A 17,561-nucleotide genomic window follows, 5' to 3' on the forward strand; every position below is an offset into this window, starting at 1 on the left:
ATTAACCATTCAATCTATTAAAAATACAAAAAATAGTTAAGTGAAAGTTATATATTTAAATACAAAAAATTTGAAAAATGAAAATTTTAATTTTTTTTTCAAAATCTAAATATCGGAACCCGATCCGAAATAACCGAAACCGAACTAAAAATACCCGAACCCGACCCGAAGTACAGAAATACCCGAACGGGTTCTACACCTCTATACCGAAATACCCGAAAATCCGAAATACCCAACCCGAACCCGAACGGGTACCCGAACGCCCACCCCTAATCCCGAGTCACGAAGGCTAATAAATTTGACTTGTTCTGATCTTTGGTTCGAAAAATTCATGGGCAAAAAAAGAAAGCAAGTGAAAAGACTCGACAGTTCTTATTACAACTTGCAAACAAAAGAACTAGTTTTTTTAACAATCCTAATTAAGACACGTTAACCGCGTCCTCTGAAACAGCTAACTTATGGAGAAAGACATAGTACTTTATTTATCATAAAAGCTAGAAAATTATTGGTAAACATAAAAGAAAAACAAAAGAATTTCAGTAAAAAAAACGAAGCAAAATTACTATATTTTTCACCCATTTTGGCTTTCCACCCAATTCGTCACTTTCACTACGTCTAAGCATTCTTCGTGCAGTACTCCAACGTTCCCATGCCGAAACATGTTGATTTCCTCGATTCAAAAAAGAAAAAACTGTAGGCAAAAAGATAAAGAGTTTGGCTTACTTTTCCGACAAGAAACTAATTTACGACGTCTAAAATTACTCATATATCATCATCGTCATGAGAAGAAGACATACGTTGTTTTAGGGAAAAGAAAACTCATTGATTCGTGGTTGGTGATGATGGGTCATAGTCATAATTGTCGCCAGCTTTCACGAATCTTCCTTTCACTCTTTTTCTCGTGTCAGCTCTCGCTTTGCGAGATGCATATCGAATCTGTTTCCCAAAACTACAATTCATACAATTAATCTTGAATCAAAATTTTTTGTAAAACTCTGTTCAGTAACAATTTTAATAAGAAAAAAAGAAGAAAAACTCACGTGCGCTTGAGTTTCTTCTCTTTGTATCTCAACTTAGCTTCATTCCTTGTTTGTGGAGAACCAACTTCAAGATTTGATTCCCATGGGGAATCACTCATTATCAACCCTGTAGACATACCACAATCCTGGTATTCCACTGCAGTGCTTTCATGACCTTTGATGTTCGGATTGATCTGTCCGAACAAGATAGGAGATGTCGGAAGAGGAAGTCCAATGTTGATGTTCATTTGCAACGGACCTGACTGATGATAACTTTTGCAATCTTGATGTCCTGTTGACGTTGCCTGAAAATAGATTATGCTGAGTTTATTGTAGTTATATTTAGATTTGCACAAAAGAAACAAAAAGAAGCAAAAGTGACCTCTAAAGGGTTGTCAGTAGTGAAGTTTGAGTCGGTAACAGATATGATGTTCTTGTAAGCCAAGGGACCATTTGGTAATGTTTGATCAGATTCTATGTGTTCTTGTGGCGAGCAGCAGATGATATCATCTCCAACGTCAAAGTTTAAAGGCGCATTGTCCAAGTTAAGTCCCTCGCACAGATCTTCTTCGCCTTCTTCAAGTTTTAGAATTAAATCAGGACATCCCTGACAAACACACACAAATGAGAATGACATAGTTCATCAAAAACTTACAGAAACATGTTTGGTTAGGTCCTCAATTTATTAATAGTACCTTAGAATCCCCAGAAAAGAAAGATGATTGATCACTGAGATTCTGAATGTAAGTGATGTTTTGTGACATCATTGAATAAGAGGAACCAATCAAATCGTCTAGCTCGTTGATTTTTGACATCTCGAACATGTCATTGTTGGGATCAACCAAGGGCAAAGAACCAATGGATGGATTAACTAAACTGGAAACAGAAGATTCAAGAATTGAAGACCACATTCTGGAAAATTCTGTTGGAGAAGGACAACCGGAGAATGGCTCTAGACTTTGAAGTCTGTGTCCTAAAGCAGAGCAGCTGCGTACATGCCATTGGCATCCTTGGCAATATGAAACCTTCTGGTCGAGACAGCGAATAACGGCAGGCTGTGAGAAGCATTTCTCGCAGATAAGAGAACGCATGTGTCTGCGAGACAGAGGATTCGGAGAGTGTACATGGACATCACATTTTAAGCATAGTTTAGCCAAATCGTATTTGCAGTAAATTATTGCCTGTGTGGTTGCGCAATAATCACATTTCGGCTCCATGTTTTGAGATATGATAGAACAAAAATATACTTTATAAGAATTTGAATCTGTGAGATTTGTAATAAAATTTAGTGTCACGCTTTTGGTTATTACTCGATCAAGAAACTCACGTAAGATCCTGCAAAACAGAGATTCATGAACATTTTAGAGCTATCTCAAAATTGAAAATTACGATTTTGCGTACCAAAAAAAGAAAAAAGAAAATGATGATTTTGGAATTTCAGATCGTAGCAATTTGGATACATGATGGGTTTTGGGATGAAATATATTAAATCGGGACAAAAATGTTGTAATTTGTAGGTTTCAGATAAGAAAACATATATCAAACTGGCTTTGAAAGCTTATAAAGAGGAAGAAACACTTACGTATTAGTCCGATTCACAACCTTCACGTGAAGTAGAGAAACTCAAAACTTTTTGATAGAGGATTTACAAAGTATCGATAAAAACATATTACAAGCTGAAACAAAATATTTTCTTTTGAATCGAGTGAAAGATAAGAACGAAAGAGAGAGTTTTTACAGTGGTGTAAATCACGTAGAAAGGGGAAAAGAAAAGAGTGATAGAGGTAGGATTGCTATGGTTTTATACCGTGTGAAAACGTTCGCCCACGTGGTTAAAAGTCCAAGTTAAATTCCACGTGGCGTAATCAAGTAGAAGAAGAAGTGAAAACAAAAACTTAAGAGAGGTTAAAGGTTGCTTGCTATGTTTTATAACTAGTGAAAACGCGGTCCCACAAAAATCTGACGTGAAAATCCCCATGGCATGCATCCGAAATATGTAGAGAGTTAACGTGTACGCTGTTTTCTCACATTGGATAGGATCTAACATTACTAAATTTAGTATTTGCATCGAGATATTATAGGAATATGCAGCAAAGTACGTGGAAAAAGTTGTTTGATAACTGATTTATTTGCTGAAAAAAAAAAAAAAAAATCTGAACCCTCTCTTCTTACAAAGTGACACATGTCATATCCACAGTCCACTTCACCAGCTGCTCAAAAGTCAGACAAAACATGATAACATCTCCGCGTCAGGGTAAGAGCATCTGTATTGGAAGGCCCTTAAGACATCCCTTAGGGGAAGAAGGTGGGAACCGAGGAAGAAAGAGAAGAGAAAAGCCCTTAATTAAGGGTTGTCCCTTACTCTTCTATGACCAAAAAAAAAAAAAAAAAAAAAGAACAAAAAGGGACTTTCTCTCCCTCTCTCCTCATCCCACCAATACAGATGCTCTAAGACTCATCGTATCTCCACCACCCACCTACAAGCTAATTAAGACATACATAGCCAAAACAAAGGACACAACATGGCCCATTTACGAGAGGAGAACCCACCAATCACCATGCTAGCCTCAGCCGGAAACGATGAACCGGACTCGGTCGTGGAACAAGTTTCGGAAGCCGCCACTCCAAGATGCTGACTATAATCTCCCACATGATGGAGAAACTCGTCGCACAAAACGAGTGGTTAGCTAAGAGTTTACGGCTTGAGAGCACCGATCATAAGTATAGCGAAGTACCTTGAGAGGATATATAAATACACAAAATGTAGCCCAGCGTGTTTCGTGGTCGGGTATGCGTACATAGGCCGGTTGGCTCATAAGCATACTCATTCGTTTGTTGTCTCATTGAATGTTAATTCATAGGGTCCTTGTCACTTCTGCGTTTTCACTTCTCATATACATATATCATGCATTATAAGACTATACTTGTCAATTTAGAAAATGAAATAAACTTTCTATATATAACCAATTTAAAATGAGGATTAGTTTTATAACTAATGTCATCAAGTTCTTGATTTCGATGCCACAAGTGTTTTTAATAAAACTGATTTCAAATTTACAGGCACTACACCAACGAGGTCTACGCTCGGGTTGCAGGTGTGAGCAACAGGGACTTGAACAAAATGGACTTGGAGCTTCGCTTCCTACTTGATTTTAGGGTTACAGCTTTTGAGAGTTTTTCTTTTCACGATCGAAAAAGAGATGCTATAAAACGGTGACACTCCATCCCTCCAGCAAGAGATTGTCTGGCTGAATAGTTTTTGTTGTATTTACACGTACAACATACGAGCTTTTCTGCCGGTTAACTGTGTACACGTTTGATTGGCGGAAAAAGTTTATCAACTGATAGTTAAATTTTAAAAATTTAAATTTTTAAAGAATTTACTTTAAAGTTATGTTATAAAAATTAATCAATATCGCTCATGCATGTATACTACACCAGGATTATGATTTTATAATTCAAATAACTGTAATTTTCTAATTTTTGACTACATGATTTTTTTTCCCAACATTTTCCTCATGTGGTTTTCGTTCCACAAATTCATCCATCTGTTTCCTTCTTTTCACATGTAAAATCATACTCCATGATAGCTTAAGTAACAAAGAATACCAAAATGCAAACAAAACTCGCCTCCTAATCTTTTTTACGCTTGGGATTGTATTGCGTTTATCATGTAAGAAAACATCAAAAATTCAGATGACAAAATACAAAAAATCCAAACGCACCGTTTTAATAGCCTTCATCGCTGCAGATCACATCCATCGCACCCCCACGGAATAAACCGTGGTCTCACACGCTTATCTATTGCCACGCAATAAAAAGACACGTGTCAAAAAGAGTTAGACTTTCCACAGAGTTGCTCTTCGTTGTCTCCCTCTCTCTGAAGTCTCTGGCTTGAGACCAGTTGCCGAAAGCTTGAAGCTAAGAATCTGATTGTTGTTCGTATTAAACGACGACGCTTTTTGAATTATGGCGGAGTCGTCGTCTTCATCACCTAGTGAAGAGATCGTTCGATTAATCAAACGGTTAAGCAGTTACGTTGCTTTCAAGATGTCTAGCCTCTTCTCTACACCTATTCGCAATCTGGTTCTCTCTCTCTCTCTCTCTCTCGTTTTACCTTTACACGTTTCTCTGTAATCGGATCTGGAAAGTCGTTAGCTTTAGATTAGTACCGGAGATTTCAAAATTAAGCTTAAAAGGTTATAACTTGATTAATGCCCACTGTAAGGAACTCACTCTTCAGTTGAATTGATTCAGCTTTGATGGAAAGATCTAAACATTATTGAGAGTTTGATTCGTTGTTATTGTTGTTCTTGTAATTAGGATTCGAGATCTATTGGTGCTATTGCGGGGCTTGCAATAGCTGTGATATTCACATGGAGGGCCATAAGAACGCAACCAGGGGAGCCTCAAAGAAGGCGACCTAAACGCAGGTTGCAATCACCTGAATCCTCTAGTGCTGCTCCTGATGAGGATAATGGAGTGCAAGATGTTGTTGATCAGTTTTTTCAGCCTGCAAAAGTAATATTCTGTTTCTCTTGTACTATGTAGTTATTATAGACTTGATTCTGTTATGAATGAAGTTTCTTTTGCAGCCTACATTGGGGCAGATAGTTAGGCAGAGACTTAGTGAAGGAAGGAAGGTAACTGCTTGCCTGCGTTGACTGAGAATGTTGTGAACCTATCTTATCGCTTGAAATTGAAATATGGTTTTTGATGTTCCATGGTTGATACATTTGATGTTCATAGACATCTTCTTCTCATGTATTTTCTCAGAGCTACTGATAACTCTGAGATTAAATCGTCTGACAGCTTTGTTTTAATCCGAGACTTAAAGTCCTATTATTGTCTTGAGTTTCACTCTGTGTGGATGTGCATTTGTAGGTAACATGCCGTCTTCTTGGAGTCATTCTTGAGGAATCAAGTCCTGAGGAGCTCCAAGTAGTAAACATTTCCTTTTTGATAATTCATGTAAGTATTTGGATTTTATTGTCTGTAACCTGACTCGAGCATAATTTGTATGCAGAAACAAGCAACAGTGAGGTCATCCGTTATGGAAGTTCTCCTAGAGATTACAAAGTGTTGTGATTTGTATCTCATGGAAAGAGTTGTTGACGATGAAAGCGAAGTGAGTAACAACTTCTTTTCCATTAGTTAATACCCTCTCATTCATGTTCTTTTCTTGGCCTACCTGTTGGTACTTGGCCCTAGCGTGGGACAGCAAATAATTGGCTTAAAAGCTCGGGCAATGGGTCATAACATGGATATTTTTCGAGATTAGAGTTGATCAGTGGATAGTGTTTGATAAGAAGGTTTTTTAAGCACATGTATGTACATTATTAGATGAAGAGGATGTGTTCATTGGTGCAACTAAATGCTTGAGACATGTATGCATTCTTGTAATATTCGTTCTTTTTTTTCTTTTTTTTTTGCTGAGCATGTTTATGATCAGTGGTTCTGAAACTCACATTTTGAGCACTGACATGCAGGCCAAAGTTCTACAGGCTCTAGAGACTGCAGGCATTTTCACATCTGGTGGTTTGGTCAAAGATAAGGTACAGCTTTCTCGGACACTCTTTGTACTTGCTAAGAGTTTTCCAGCAATCTTATCAAAGCAACAAGACGAATTGGTCATTTATTTTGACAAAACTTGGAAACTTGCAGGTACTGTTTTGTAGTACAGAGATCGGAAGAACATCCTTTGTAAGGCAACTAGAACCTGACTGGCATATTGATACAAATCCAGAAATCAGCACACAATTAGCTGTAAAAGTCCTTTTCTTTGTTTCATTTACATTCTGATCCACAATCTTGTTAGAACTGATTTTTCTCTTCTTTTGATTGTTTTGTATTTTCCTACTGCCAGAGGTTCATAAAATTTCAGCTTCACGTCTCTGCAGCGAAACCAGAGCGAACGGTTCCCAATGTGTTCACCTCACAGTCAATAGAACAGTTCTTTGGATGTCCTTGATACCCACAAACTCAATAATATTCAATTTGATCCTGGTCTTGTTCTGACGGAAGCAAGCAGCGCAGATGAGTATTGATATTGATGGAGTAAGAGAGTAGTGCGTGAGTTCCTATATGGAAGTATCCAAGTGTGTAATATATATATATTAGCAACTTAGCAGAGTCTTCAGGGAAGAAACGAAGGACCTTTGTCTTGTCTACATTGATGTCTTCACTTTGTCACATCAGAGGGATCTTGTAATGTGAAGTTGTAAACTTTTTTTTCACCGAATTTCATTCATAAGAGAATAAGTTTAAGAAGATCATTGCTATAACCAACACCCACAAGAACCCAAAGTCCAACTAACAATCCAACTAACCAACACCAGGATGTAAAATCACAATTTTTTACAGAACCAAGACCAAAAATAGATTCTTGTTGGTATCCAACATTCATCCAACAAGGTGATCTGAGATGTCATTTTCTAAAGTTGTCTTCTCTATTGCGTTACGACCTATCAGCAAGAACGAAGAGGTACCCTCACCTTGTCTTCTCTCTTACCATTTGTAATTGAACGCTACTGTATTATACAAACACTAGCTTAAGTTTTTTTATCCACATATGAAAACAGGTAACTATTTCGTGTATGGACGAGGATCTTCCATACAAAGAAAGACAAGCATTACTTGCAGATTATGGTTACACCTGCAAGTGCCCTAAATGCCAGGAAGATTCAACCGTCGCCTAACTTTATGTTTCTGAAGCCACAAGAACATAAAAATATTCAACTTTGCCTACTTAATATATTAGTTCCCCAGCTTGTAATGGTTGTTTTTGTTTAAATATCTAGCCTTAATTAGTTCTCCTGGATCACAAAAACAAAAATTCTTATTTATGTAATAATCCTTCTCCATTAACGAAGGTTAAATATATTTAAAGATAATCATGTACCGATTCTAAACTTTGTTTTAAAGTATTGCACAGAACAAAATGTAAGGCTTCCCTAGCATATACTATTAATTAAAGAACATACTTTCTGTCTAGATAGTTTAGCGGTTATGGATTCACATGAAGATCAGACGGAGTCAACGTCATCAGCTTTCCTCTGTTCATTCACATCGACTTTGGCCTCCTCCTCGTCTCCCTGGACACACAACACAACACTTTTCAGAACACAAGTGAGGATCCAATATTAGTTCACCGACAAGTTTCTGATGATGCTTACATGAAAATGGGCATCTCTGAAAGGTGGGGGTGGAGGAAGAGATATGAGGGGAGAGCCTTTGGCTGCTCGAGTATTTTCTTCATCAAACTCTGCCACTTCATCAGATACCCGAGCTGCCATGCTCGTAGACGACATTACCTGCAGGAGGACCGTAAAAAAGTTTATTATCTCTGCTTTAAACCAAGTAATTCCCAGAGGCAGAAACACATCTTTATCGTGAAAGATTAAAAGTTTAAGAATCACTCGACTTGATCCCCCAATATCCTTCTCCCCACAGCTAAAATTGAAAGCCATTCTTCAATAGAAGAAGAAAGTGAAACAAAAGAAAAAAAGAGTATTACCTTATTGCTAGATGAGGTGCCAGAAGAAAGCCTTCTTCTTTTCCAAGTGTCTTCCTTCGATGAGGACTTGTTCATTGCGTCTTCCTCGTTCCGCACTCTACTTTCCTCTTCGGAAAATGATTTCGAAGGAACCCTATTCCAACGAGAAGGACTCTTCCCATTCTCCAACTTATCTTCTTCACCTCTTCCTCTCAAGGCTGAAACAGATGGATAAACTTAACAACTGATTTTCTTAAAACTAGTTTAAACAAAGACGTATAAGTACCATCTTGAACAGATTCTTTGGTAGTATACTGTTGTTCCACATAATGTCTTTTCCTGGACACTGAAGAAGTATTGTGCAGCTCATTTTGCAAATCAGAAGCACTTCTCAGATTCCGACCATTTTTCTCTTCATCGCTCACAATCTCGATGTCTGTTTCCCTGTCATTGCCTTCATTTCCAAGAAGATACGTACTCAGTTGGGTTCCCAACTTCTGAAGACGAGCTTCTGACCTACGGATTTTTCAAAGCAACGTTTACTGAATGAAATCTTTGCATTGGATACTTTAAGTAATCAGAAAAAGGGATAGATAGTGCCCTGCCTCTTTACATCATCTTGTGCCCGCAAGAAACGATTATATTCTTTCACAAATTTCTTCGTGCTTGAAGTAATCCTGTGACATACAAAAGGATTGAACAACACTCACCAGCAGAAGATCTAGTCTAGAATTTGCTAAATTACATTACTATGAGTATATCGAATCTGAATTAACTTCAAGCAAACATCATGAAGGAAATACCCATTACCTCTTACATTCCTCTTTCTCTCTATCCAACTGGGTCCTAAGCTCCTGGATCCTTGAAGTAAGAATGTCTGCTTCCCGTGCCTTCCTTTCAACAGCAGCCTTTATACAAAAGTAGTGTGCCAATCATATATGTCAAGTTAACTCGTAAGAAAAATGCAGACTATGGAATGGAGAAGTTTACCTCCAATCGTAATTTGTTATCAGTTAGCATCTTAACATCCAGCTCTACATCTTTTAACTGCATATAATCCCAGAGGAAAGGTTAGATTAATGACAGTAACTTACTCAAAAGAGAACCATGTCCTTAAATAACAAAAGATCAAAGTTTCAAACCTGCTCTTCCAGAACATTATTGTAGCCCAGAAACTTATTTCTTTCATCTCTTTCCCTGACTTCAATCCTACTTCCAGATTTCAAACCACCAGCATAATCACTTCGTTCATCAAATCTGCGGTTCTCCCTGTAGTCTACATCTCTGTCATAATAGAAGATATAAAGACACAGTTTAAAGCATGGAGAAACCATCAATTTACCACAGGAGAACCGAGGGAAGGAGAATGCATACCTTCGCTTCTCAAAGGACCTGGGATTTTCATGTCCTGCAAATTTGAATCTCATCGGTAATAATCAGAAGAATAAATCCAGAACGAGAACTTGATAAGAGTGTTGTGATTGTGCCTAACTAACGATCAAGAGAACTCCAAAAACCCAAAGCTGCAGATCTTACCATTAAATCTTTGTACTCTTCTTCCACTTCTGTCCAAAGAAGGTCTCCGCTCTGGAGAAAAGTGTCTACCAAGTTTATCTCTTAAGTCACCATCAAGATTGTGACGTCTGCCTGCAGTAAACGAAACAGACTTTGTAGTACAGCATAACTTGTATTACAGATGTGAACTCCGAATCAGAATCATGCCAGTCAACAACGCCTGGATAAGACTACCAACAAATAAAGCTATGATGCTTACTTGCGAGCTCAAAGAGACCACAAAAAAAAGTCCTCTTCTTACCAGGAGTGGAAGAAAGCCACAAATGGGCACTAAAGAAATGAAAGTCACTGTATCTCATCCATAAATAACAACCAATCTTGAAGATGCATTCAATTACACAGAAAAGGATAATGCTTCAGCATCATGTTGGACGAGAGAAAATCCTTGAAGATCCATTCAATAAGAAAACCACAATCCACCAAAACTAGAAATTCAATTCCTAGAGACAATGCATACTTGTTCGTCCCAGAAACTGCTTGTGAGGCGATTGAATATACAAGAATCAATGGGAATGTCATGCTCTGTAGACTCTGTACACCTCAGAATCAAAGAAGCCAAGAACAAGGAATACCCAAACACACAACTGGCAGCATGAGAAATGGCAGAAGTGTCCTAATAACATTCACTGATTGGCCACCAAATCTTGGAGCCAGAGAACCATGATTGTGGCAGAATAAATACCCCCCCAAAAAATTCCATAACTGATGGTTATCTTCAAAAAGAATGTACTTTCAATAAAGAAAACCAATATAAAATTGAGCAAGAACGACCAGAAGAAGAATCCACTCCTATAAATAATACTACTGCTATCTTTCTGCAAATGGAACAGCCATATTCCAGAATGATTCAGCAGGAAAAGAAAACTAGTCAGTAAAACAAATTGATAAATTATAACCAGTACAACCAAAGAAAAGTTACTCATAAACTTGATGATTACGGAATCAAATAGCCAGCCTTATGGAGAAAAAGGCAGAAACGAGATTCCTTACCTCTGAATGAAGAAGATTCACCAGGAAGACGGAGCTCAGCAACTCCATGAGCGAAAGTGCAATTAGGCTTCGAGCAGTCACCATTCTTCTCGTACAGAATACAAAGCTTAGTCTTATACAAAGACATAATCAACCAATACAATTCTTCAGATCAAAAAACTCTCAAAAGTCCACAAAAAGCATCACCGTCTCGTTCCTAAACAAGATTAACATAAAACAGAACCATTCGCTTCATAGAAATTTCAATGGATCCATATAGGCAGGGCATGAAAATGAGTGTGTAACAATTCTCGAAGGAGCCTGGGAGAAATCGAAGACCTACCAAAGGCGATTCTACGCGGTTCACACGACGGAGAGACAAGTCGGACGAACGGAGAAGACTCGGGGAAACCAAAAGTCTTCAGAGAGATATATGTATATATATATTGTTAGAGCAGCTCCAGTTTACTATTTTGCCCCTCTAACAGAAATGTAAATAAGTCATCTACACATTTGACTAAGAAATAAATCAAGGGAAATTAGTTTATAAACTTTATATATATATATATATATATATATAGTATACTGAATCTGATAAATTTAATTGACAAAAAAAAATTGACAAACTATTTATTTCTCAAAAATATGATATAGCACTAGTTATACATGAATATATATAGTCACATCTAAATTTCCATCAACTAATAGTTATGATATAAATTTCTATAGAAAAATATTTTAAACATATTTCCACTAATTTTTTTTTTAAAAAAATTGGTTTCATTTACAAACTAGTCATTTAGAAACATAATTTTAAACAAGATTAGATCATCTCTATACTATTTATATATATTCTCAAAAATAAAAGAATTTTAAAATTGTAATGAAATTTCCTTTAATGTATTCATCTATAATAGAAAACAATATTTCTTTTTTATGTTTATAAAGAATGTTATATTCTATAAAAAGTATAAAATGATAAAATATAAAACGTATCATTTAGATTTGAAAAGAAGAAACCTTGTTAATAAGGACTTTTTAATTTATGTAAGAAAATTGCATTTGATTCTAGGAACATTGAGTCTGATTTTTTTTTAAAAAAATTTAGAAGAAATGAGGGATTGAGGGCAATGTTAATCGAGAAATTTCAAAATTAGATACTATTTAATAATTTATAGGTCGGTTTTAGTGGTATTGTAGTTAATTTTATTTATTAAGTTTATTTGTACTCTTTAGATATTGATCTGCTGCTGTTTTCATATTTAGAAAAAAATTATTATGTTATATTCAAAATTTTATGATTAAATTGTAAATTTTTTGGTATGATGTATTTTCTAACTCGATAATATTTATGTTTATGTGATTTATTAAAAATTATTACTACAAAATGTCTTTGATACATAAAATATTATAGATGTTACTCCAAGTCATTTGGTAAAAAAAAACTCTAAATATTATGATCACATGTGAGTGTGAGAATATGGTGTTTTGTAGCTATAGTTTTCATTTTAGGTTTTATGAATATATGATGAATATAGATAAATTTTAATTTATTAGATTTTGTTTTATGATTTCAGTTAATAGGAAAAATATTATTATGTTATACGATTAGAATATCTAGATAGCAACCAATTTTCTAGAGATTAAACTGATAAGGTGTAAATGTTTTTCTTTAAAACTATAAAACAATTTTGTATTAAATATTTCGTGATTTTAGGCGTTCTAAATGTATTTTTTTCAAAATTATTATTCGGTACGTTTGTATTGTTTAGAAAAAAAATATAATACTTATAGATGATTTAATAGTTATTTTTGCCTCAAATATAGAAATAAACCGATCTTAGGATTATTTTGATATATAGTGCATAAAATATTTGTTTTTATATTTTGATTGCCCATTATATATACTAACCGATAAATTTGGTTCAAATATTTAATGAACAGGTCATTTTAATCTGGGATTATATATAACTTATGAAGGATTGATCCTAAGAAAAAGATTTAGAGGTTGTACCGATTTTATTATTAACATCAATGAGATAAAGGATTGACATGGAAGCTTATCTGATTCATCATCTTCTGAATGTTACTCATGTGAATTTAAATTTTCTATGCCTTTTATTAGAAAATGTAATGGCCAGTTGGATTACTAATTTTTATATCTTATGTTATATATGATAGATGAATGTTTGAGAAGATACAATAGTTGGTTTAGAATTCAGTTATACAAATTAAATGAGGCAGTCAACTTAAATGTCATAAACGGAGCATATGTTAATGAATAAAGGTTTTAAAGCATATACATAATATCTAGGTTTTGTTGTGTGAAACCTATAGTGAATGATATAAGAATAAATCTTTAAATTAATATTGTAATATTTCAAGTTTAAGTTTTTTATTTAAATTTTGTGTAATATCCTCATTTATATTTGATAGGATATTATTAGATATACAAAACATATATATAATAAATTTTTTACGGGATGGTTGAAATAAAACAATTACACATAAATTAAATTATGACTTATGTTTTAATAGATTAAATAATAATTAAGATGATGATATTATATGAAATTATACCAACATTGTCACTGGTACACTTTTTCCTTTCTTCTTTTTTTAATTCATCTTCTTCTTACATCTTCTCTTGTTTTCTCTTGTTTTCATCGACCCTCAATTGTTTTTCTCGACATTCTTCGATACAAAAAGGTGTGTCACTGTATTTTGTATGATACAACAACACAATTTGTAATTCAACTACTATAAAATCACAAATATAAATAAATAAAATAAAATACGTACTTGTACATGTAAATATCACTCTTTTCATATATCTTTTTTTTGCAAAAGCCACATTGATTTGTGAAATAGCTTATATAGTATGAATCTCTTGCAGGAGCCATAAGAATGTTTTATAAATGACTTGACTGAAGATAGATGGGGACAAAGATGTTTCAATCATTAGATTGTATCTTATATACTAGAACAAATCTTCTGAACTATTTCATTTTCAAACTTATCCAATAATAAATGCTAAGTTATATTTTTAGGTTTGTTTCTTAAATAAGTATATTAGTGAAAGTCATATTAAATATTTATTTATAATGAAAATTAAAAACAAAGAATAAGATATTCCTATATGTACTAAAAAAAGTTTATGACTCATACATGATGAATATTTATCCAATTAATAATATCATATCTATATATAAAGTAATATTTAATTTTTGTCATGTTGCCAACTCATTAAAAGGTTGTCTAAGATATTGACACCTAAACATAAATTTTGTAAACTTAATAAATTATCTCAAATTCTCATATTTTATTGAAAACATATAACAACCTACAAAAAAAGATTCAAATTTTACGAGACAGCCAATCTTCTCAATACCTGATGAGCCTTATCATATATATTTCAGTCCATACAAGTATGGCCATGAATGGAGAATTAGGATTAGGAGAATCCTCTTGCACTCCAACTTGCCTTTTGGAGCCAACCGACATTATTACCAAACGGCTCATTCCTAATCAATTCATGGACATATGGTGCTATCTAGATAAATTTTAGTTTTGGTAAATTTTATTTTGTGATTTCAGTTAATAGGATGTATATTAGTGTGGTCTATGCTAAAAAAATACATAGTAGAGATTAAAATGATTGGTTGTACATATTTTCCCTTAAAAATATAAAACTTTGTATTAGATATTTTGTGAATTTAGGCGTTCTAAAATATTTTTTGTTTCCCAAAATTATTATTTTATTCGTTTGTATTGTTAAGAAGCAGTATAATAATTATGATGGTTATTTACACCTCCAATATAAAAAGCGATCAATCTTACAAAAATTTGATATAAATTTAATAAAGTATTTGATTTTTACATTTTAATTGCCCCATATAATAACCAATAAATTTGGTTCAAAATATTTAATGAACTGGTCCTTTTAATCTAGAATTATATAGACCATATGAAGGGTTGATTCTAAGAAAAGATTGAGGTTGTACCAATTTTGTCATTAACATCCATGAGAGACGAAGGATTGACATGGAATCTTATCTGATTCATCATCTTATAAATGGTAACATTCATGTGAATTATCATTTTCTCAGATTTTTATTAGAAAATGTAATGGCCGGTTGGATTACTAATTTTTATATCTTATGTTATGTATGCTTAGATGAATATTAGAGAATACACAATAACTGGTTTACAATTCGGTTTCAACAAATTAAATAAAGCAGTCGATTTAAATATCATTAACAAAGCATCTGCTAAGGAATAAAAGCTTTAAAGCACATAAAATAATATTTAAGTTTTGTTGTGTCAAAAATATAGTGGATAATAATGACTAAATATTCTCATTTATATTTAAGTTTAATTAAATAATATTAGAATATTATTATTAGGTAACTAAAAAATGCATTAACAATTTTCTAGGGATGGTCCAAATAAAAAATCACACATGAAATAAAACATGAATTATAGTTTAAGATTAGATGATTTATTTTTAGTTAATAAATAATAAATCAGTAAAATTAAAATCTCTAAGTAAATAAGTTTTAAATTATAATATAACTAGTATTACTACCCGGCTTCGCACAGGTCAATTTACTGTTTTAAAAATTATTTGATCAGTCTCATAATTTCCATGAGAATAAATAGTTTTTAAATGTTATATAAACAGTAGCACATAATATTAGAGGTGTCTGCGTCGAAATAAAGCGGTTGTATAAAATAAAAAATATCTGATATTATTATAAAAGTGAAATATGTTTGTAGTATTTTCAAAAATAAATAGATATGTACAAAATATAAAATTATCGTTCAAATACTTTATTTGATCCATTAATTGATTAAATGATTCATACAATATAACAAATACTTCATTTGTCTTAAAAATAAATTTTGAATGTGATGAATTAAATAAAGTTACTGTTTTAATATTTATTTTACAGTTTTAACAAATTCATTGACATTTTTATGTTATTTTACGTAACATATTTTTCTGAAAAAGAACACATTCAAAACAAATTAACTTAGATTGCTTATAGTTTGTTGTGCTGAAAAAATACTTATAGTTTGTTGAATTTATAAAGTTAAAATTTACAACTTTAGTTTGCTTTTTTATTACATTATAATGAAATGGTATGTCTTTATTTAAAATTGTGTAGTCAACCTTGCATGAATAATGTAGAATTCGCTTTTGGATTCAGATATGAAAACTCCCTTATACGTTCAGACATAGCTGGCCCTTGGGCCAAGCGGATGATGGCCATGCTTCCGGACGCATTTAAATAAGTAAAATATCGGCTGCAAATTTAGTAAATGTATCGCTAGCCTAGTGGTTCTTTTCCCTGAAACAAATCTCCTCCCGCTTAAGCTAGGTTCGAATCCTACTAGTTACATGTTATAATTTTTATTATTTTCTTTAACAATAAAGTGGCCAAATTTTTTTATTTTGCTTCTAGCCTGTATAATGTCAGGATCGGCTCTGCGTTCAGTAAAAGTATTATGGTCGAATTCGTTTGCAATTGTGAATACTTAGAAATAATTGTTTCAACAAAGAAAAAATTAATCAAACAAATCAAAATTTGGAGAAAACATAGTAAAAAGGAAAACGTGCAAACCTTTTTGTCAAAGCCAAAACCTGGTACTTGTCCCTTTAGCCTCTTCTTACTCAAGTGGAATAACACTGTGTGTGAATGTAGTTATGGAATTTCCACGAGAATAATTTTGCAGAAAAATTGTAAGAACCAAAAACAGAACTGAAAATATAGGAGAAAAGAAATGATACGCTGTTTTGCCTAATTGAGAAGATAGGAAACATCAAGTAATTTAGTAGATCTAAAAATATGAGCAACAACAGTTAAAAACATGGTAAATTGCTTTGTACTTGGTGGTATTAAGAGAAAATTTAGGATTGAGTTGCTAGAAACTAGGGACTGAATATAAACTTTTTTTATAAAAGTAACTGTTTTTTATTTCTTAAAGCATTTTTCATATGTCAAATTTTGATTTGTTAGGTGACTTGTGCTTTAGTATATAAAGGATGGATACATGTTTTCTTTGGATTTAAATATCTAATTTTGACATATATTTTCTCTTGAATTCATTTAAATTCATTGTTTAATTAAATGTATTAACAAATTTGTATATTTTAATAGCACATAATTTGAATTAATATTTATGAATTATATAAACAGTAACACATATTAACATAAATTTTAAAATATAGAACTGATAACACTGAATTTAGTTAAATATTATAAACTCATTACTATTTAGAATGAGACTCGAACTTTATGTAGAATTGATACTTTATGATAATTCTTAAAAGAAAATTAAATTGTAATCTCTAATTCATTCATTTGTCATATAACATATAAAGTTATAAAAAAAGAATCTTCTACTCTTTAATATATAAATGCCAATGTTAAGAGATGGAAGGAAAGACTACTACAATTTTCCTTCTTATTTCAAAGTGAAAATAAAGAAATAAAATA

At 33.1% G+C, this 17,561-nt stretch overlaps 3 protein-coding genes across 6 annotated transcripts; 1 reads left to right on the forward strand and 2 right to left on the reverse strand.

Annotated features, from left to right (window-relative positions):
- Nucleotides 1–350: 350 nt before the first annotated feature.
- Nucleotides 351–4,818, reverse strand: LOC103834958 (zinc finger protein CONSTANS-LIKE 12). Of its 3 annotated transcripts, none has more exons than XM_009111049.3 (6): nucleotides 2,602–4,818; nucleotides 1,715–2,354; nucleotides 1,402–1,626; nucleotides 1,041–1,324; nucleotides 798–949; nucleotides 351–691 (listed from the first exon to the last, which is right to left on the reverse strand). In XM_009111049.3, the coding sequence occupies exons 2-5, from the start codon at nucleotides 2,234–2,236 to the stop codon at nucleotides 820–822; spliced, it is 1,161 nt and encodes a 386-aa protein (XP_009109297.1). In that variant the 5' UTR covers nucleotides 2,237–2,354; nucleotides 2,602–4,818; the 3' UTR covers nucleotides 351–691; nucleotides 798–819. The 3 variants fall into 3 exon arrangements, with proteins under 3 accessions (XP_009109297.1, XP_033142818.1, XP_018514570.1); XM_033286927.1 differs by having other exon boundaries at nucleotides 1,041–1,225; nucleotides 1,274–1,324; nucleotides 1,715–4,818; XM_018659054.2 differs by having other exon boundaries at nucleotides 1,715–4,818.
- Nucleotides 4,819–4,846: 28 nt separating this feature from the next.
- On the forward strand, nucleotides 4,847–7,294 carry LOC103834969 (peroxisome biogenesis protein 22). Its single transcript, XM_009111059.3, has 8 exons — nucleotides 4,847–5,105; nucleotides 5,343–5,540; nucleotides 5,615–5,662; nucleotides 5,904–5,960; nucleotides 6,046–6,147; nucleotides 6,509–6,574; nucleotides 6,684–6,785; nucleotides 6,886–7,294. Exons 1-8 carry the CDS (start codon nucleotides 4,989–4,991, stop codon nucleotides 6,988–6,990), a joined length of 795 nt encoding a protein of 264 aa, XP_009109307.1. The 5' UTR covers nucleotides 4,847–4,988; the 3' UTR covers nucleotides 6,991–7,294.
- Nucleotides 7,295–7,839: 545 nt separating this feature from the next.
- Nucleotides 7,840–11,534, reverse strand: LOC103834976 (zinc finger CCCH domain-containing protein 40). 2 transcript variants are annotated; one of them, XM_009111070.3, is made up of 12 exons: nucleotides 11,402–11,534; nucleotides 11,080–11,275; nucleotides 10,051–10,161; nucleotides 9,889–9,922; nucleotides 9,657–9,798; nucleotides 9,505–9,561; nucleotides 9,325–9,422; nucleotides 9,120–9,191; nucleotides 8,801–9,030; nucleotides 8,536–8,732; nucleotides 8,195–8,332; nucleotides 7,840–8,113 (listed from the first exon to the last, which is right to left on the reverse strand). In XM_009111070.3, exons 2-12 carry the CDS (start codon nucleotides 11,204–11,206, stop codon nucleotides 8,045–8,047), a joined length of 1,275 nt encoding a protein of 424 aa, XP_009109318.1. In that variant the 5' UTR covers nucleotides 11,207–11,275; nucleotides 11,402–11,534; the 3' UTR covers nucleotides 7,840–8,044. The 2 variants fall into 2 exon arrangements, with proteins under 2 accessions (XP_009109318.1, XP_033142808.1); XM_033286917.1 differs by lacking the exon at nucleotides 11,402–11,534 and adding an exon at nucleotides 10,331–10,904 and having other exon boundaries at nucleotides 11,080–11,281.
- Between the last annotated feature and the right edge of the window lie 6,027 nt (nucleotides 11,535–17,561).

This window comes from Brassica rapa, chromosome A01, assembly GCF_000309985.2.
Source record: "Brassica rapa cultivar Chiifu-401-42 chromosome A01, CAAS_Brap_v3.01, whole genome shotgun sequence".
Classification (NCBI taxonomy): domain Eukaryota; kingdom Viridiplantae; phylum Streptophyta; class Magnoliopsida; order Brassicales; family Brassicaceae; genus Brassica; species Brassica rapa.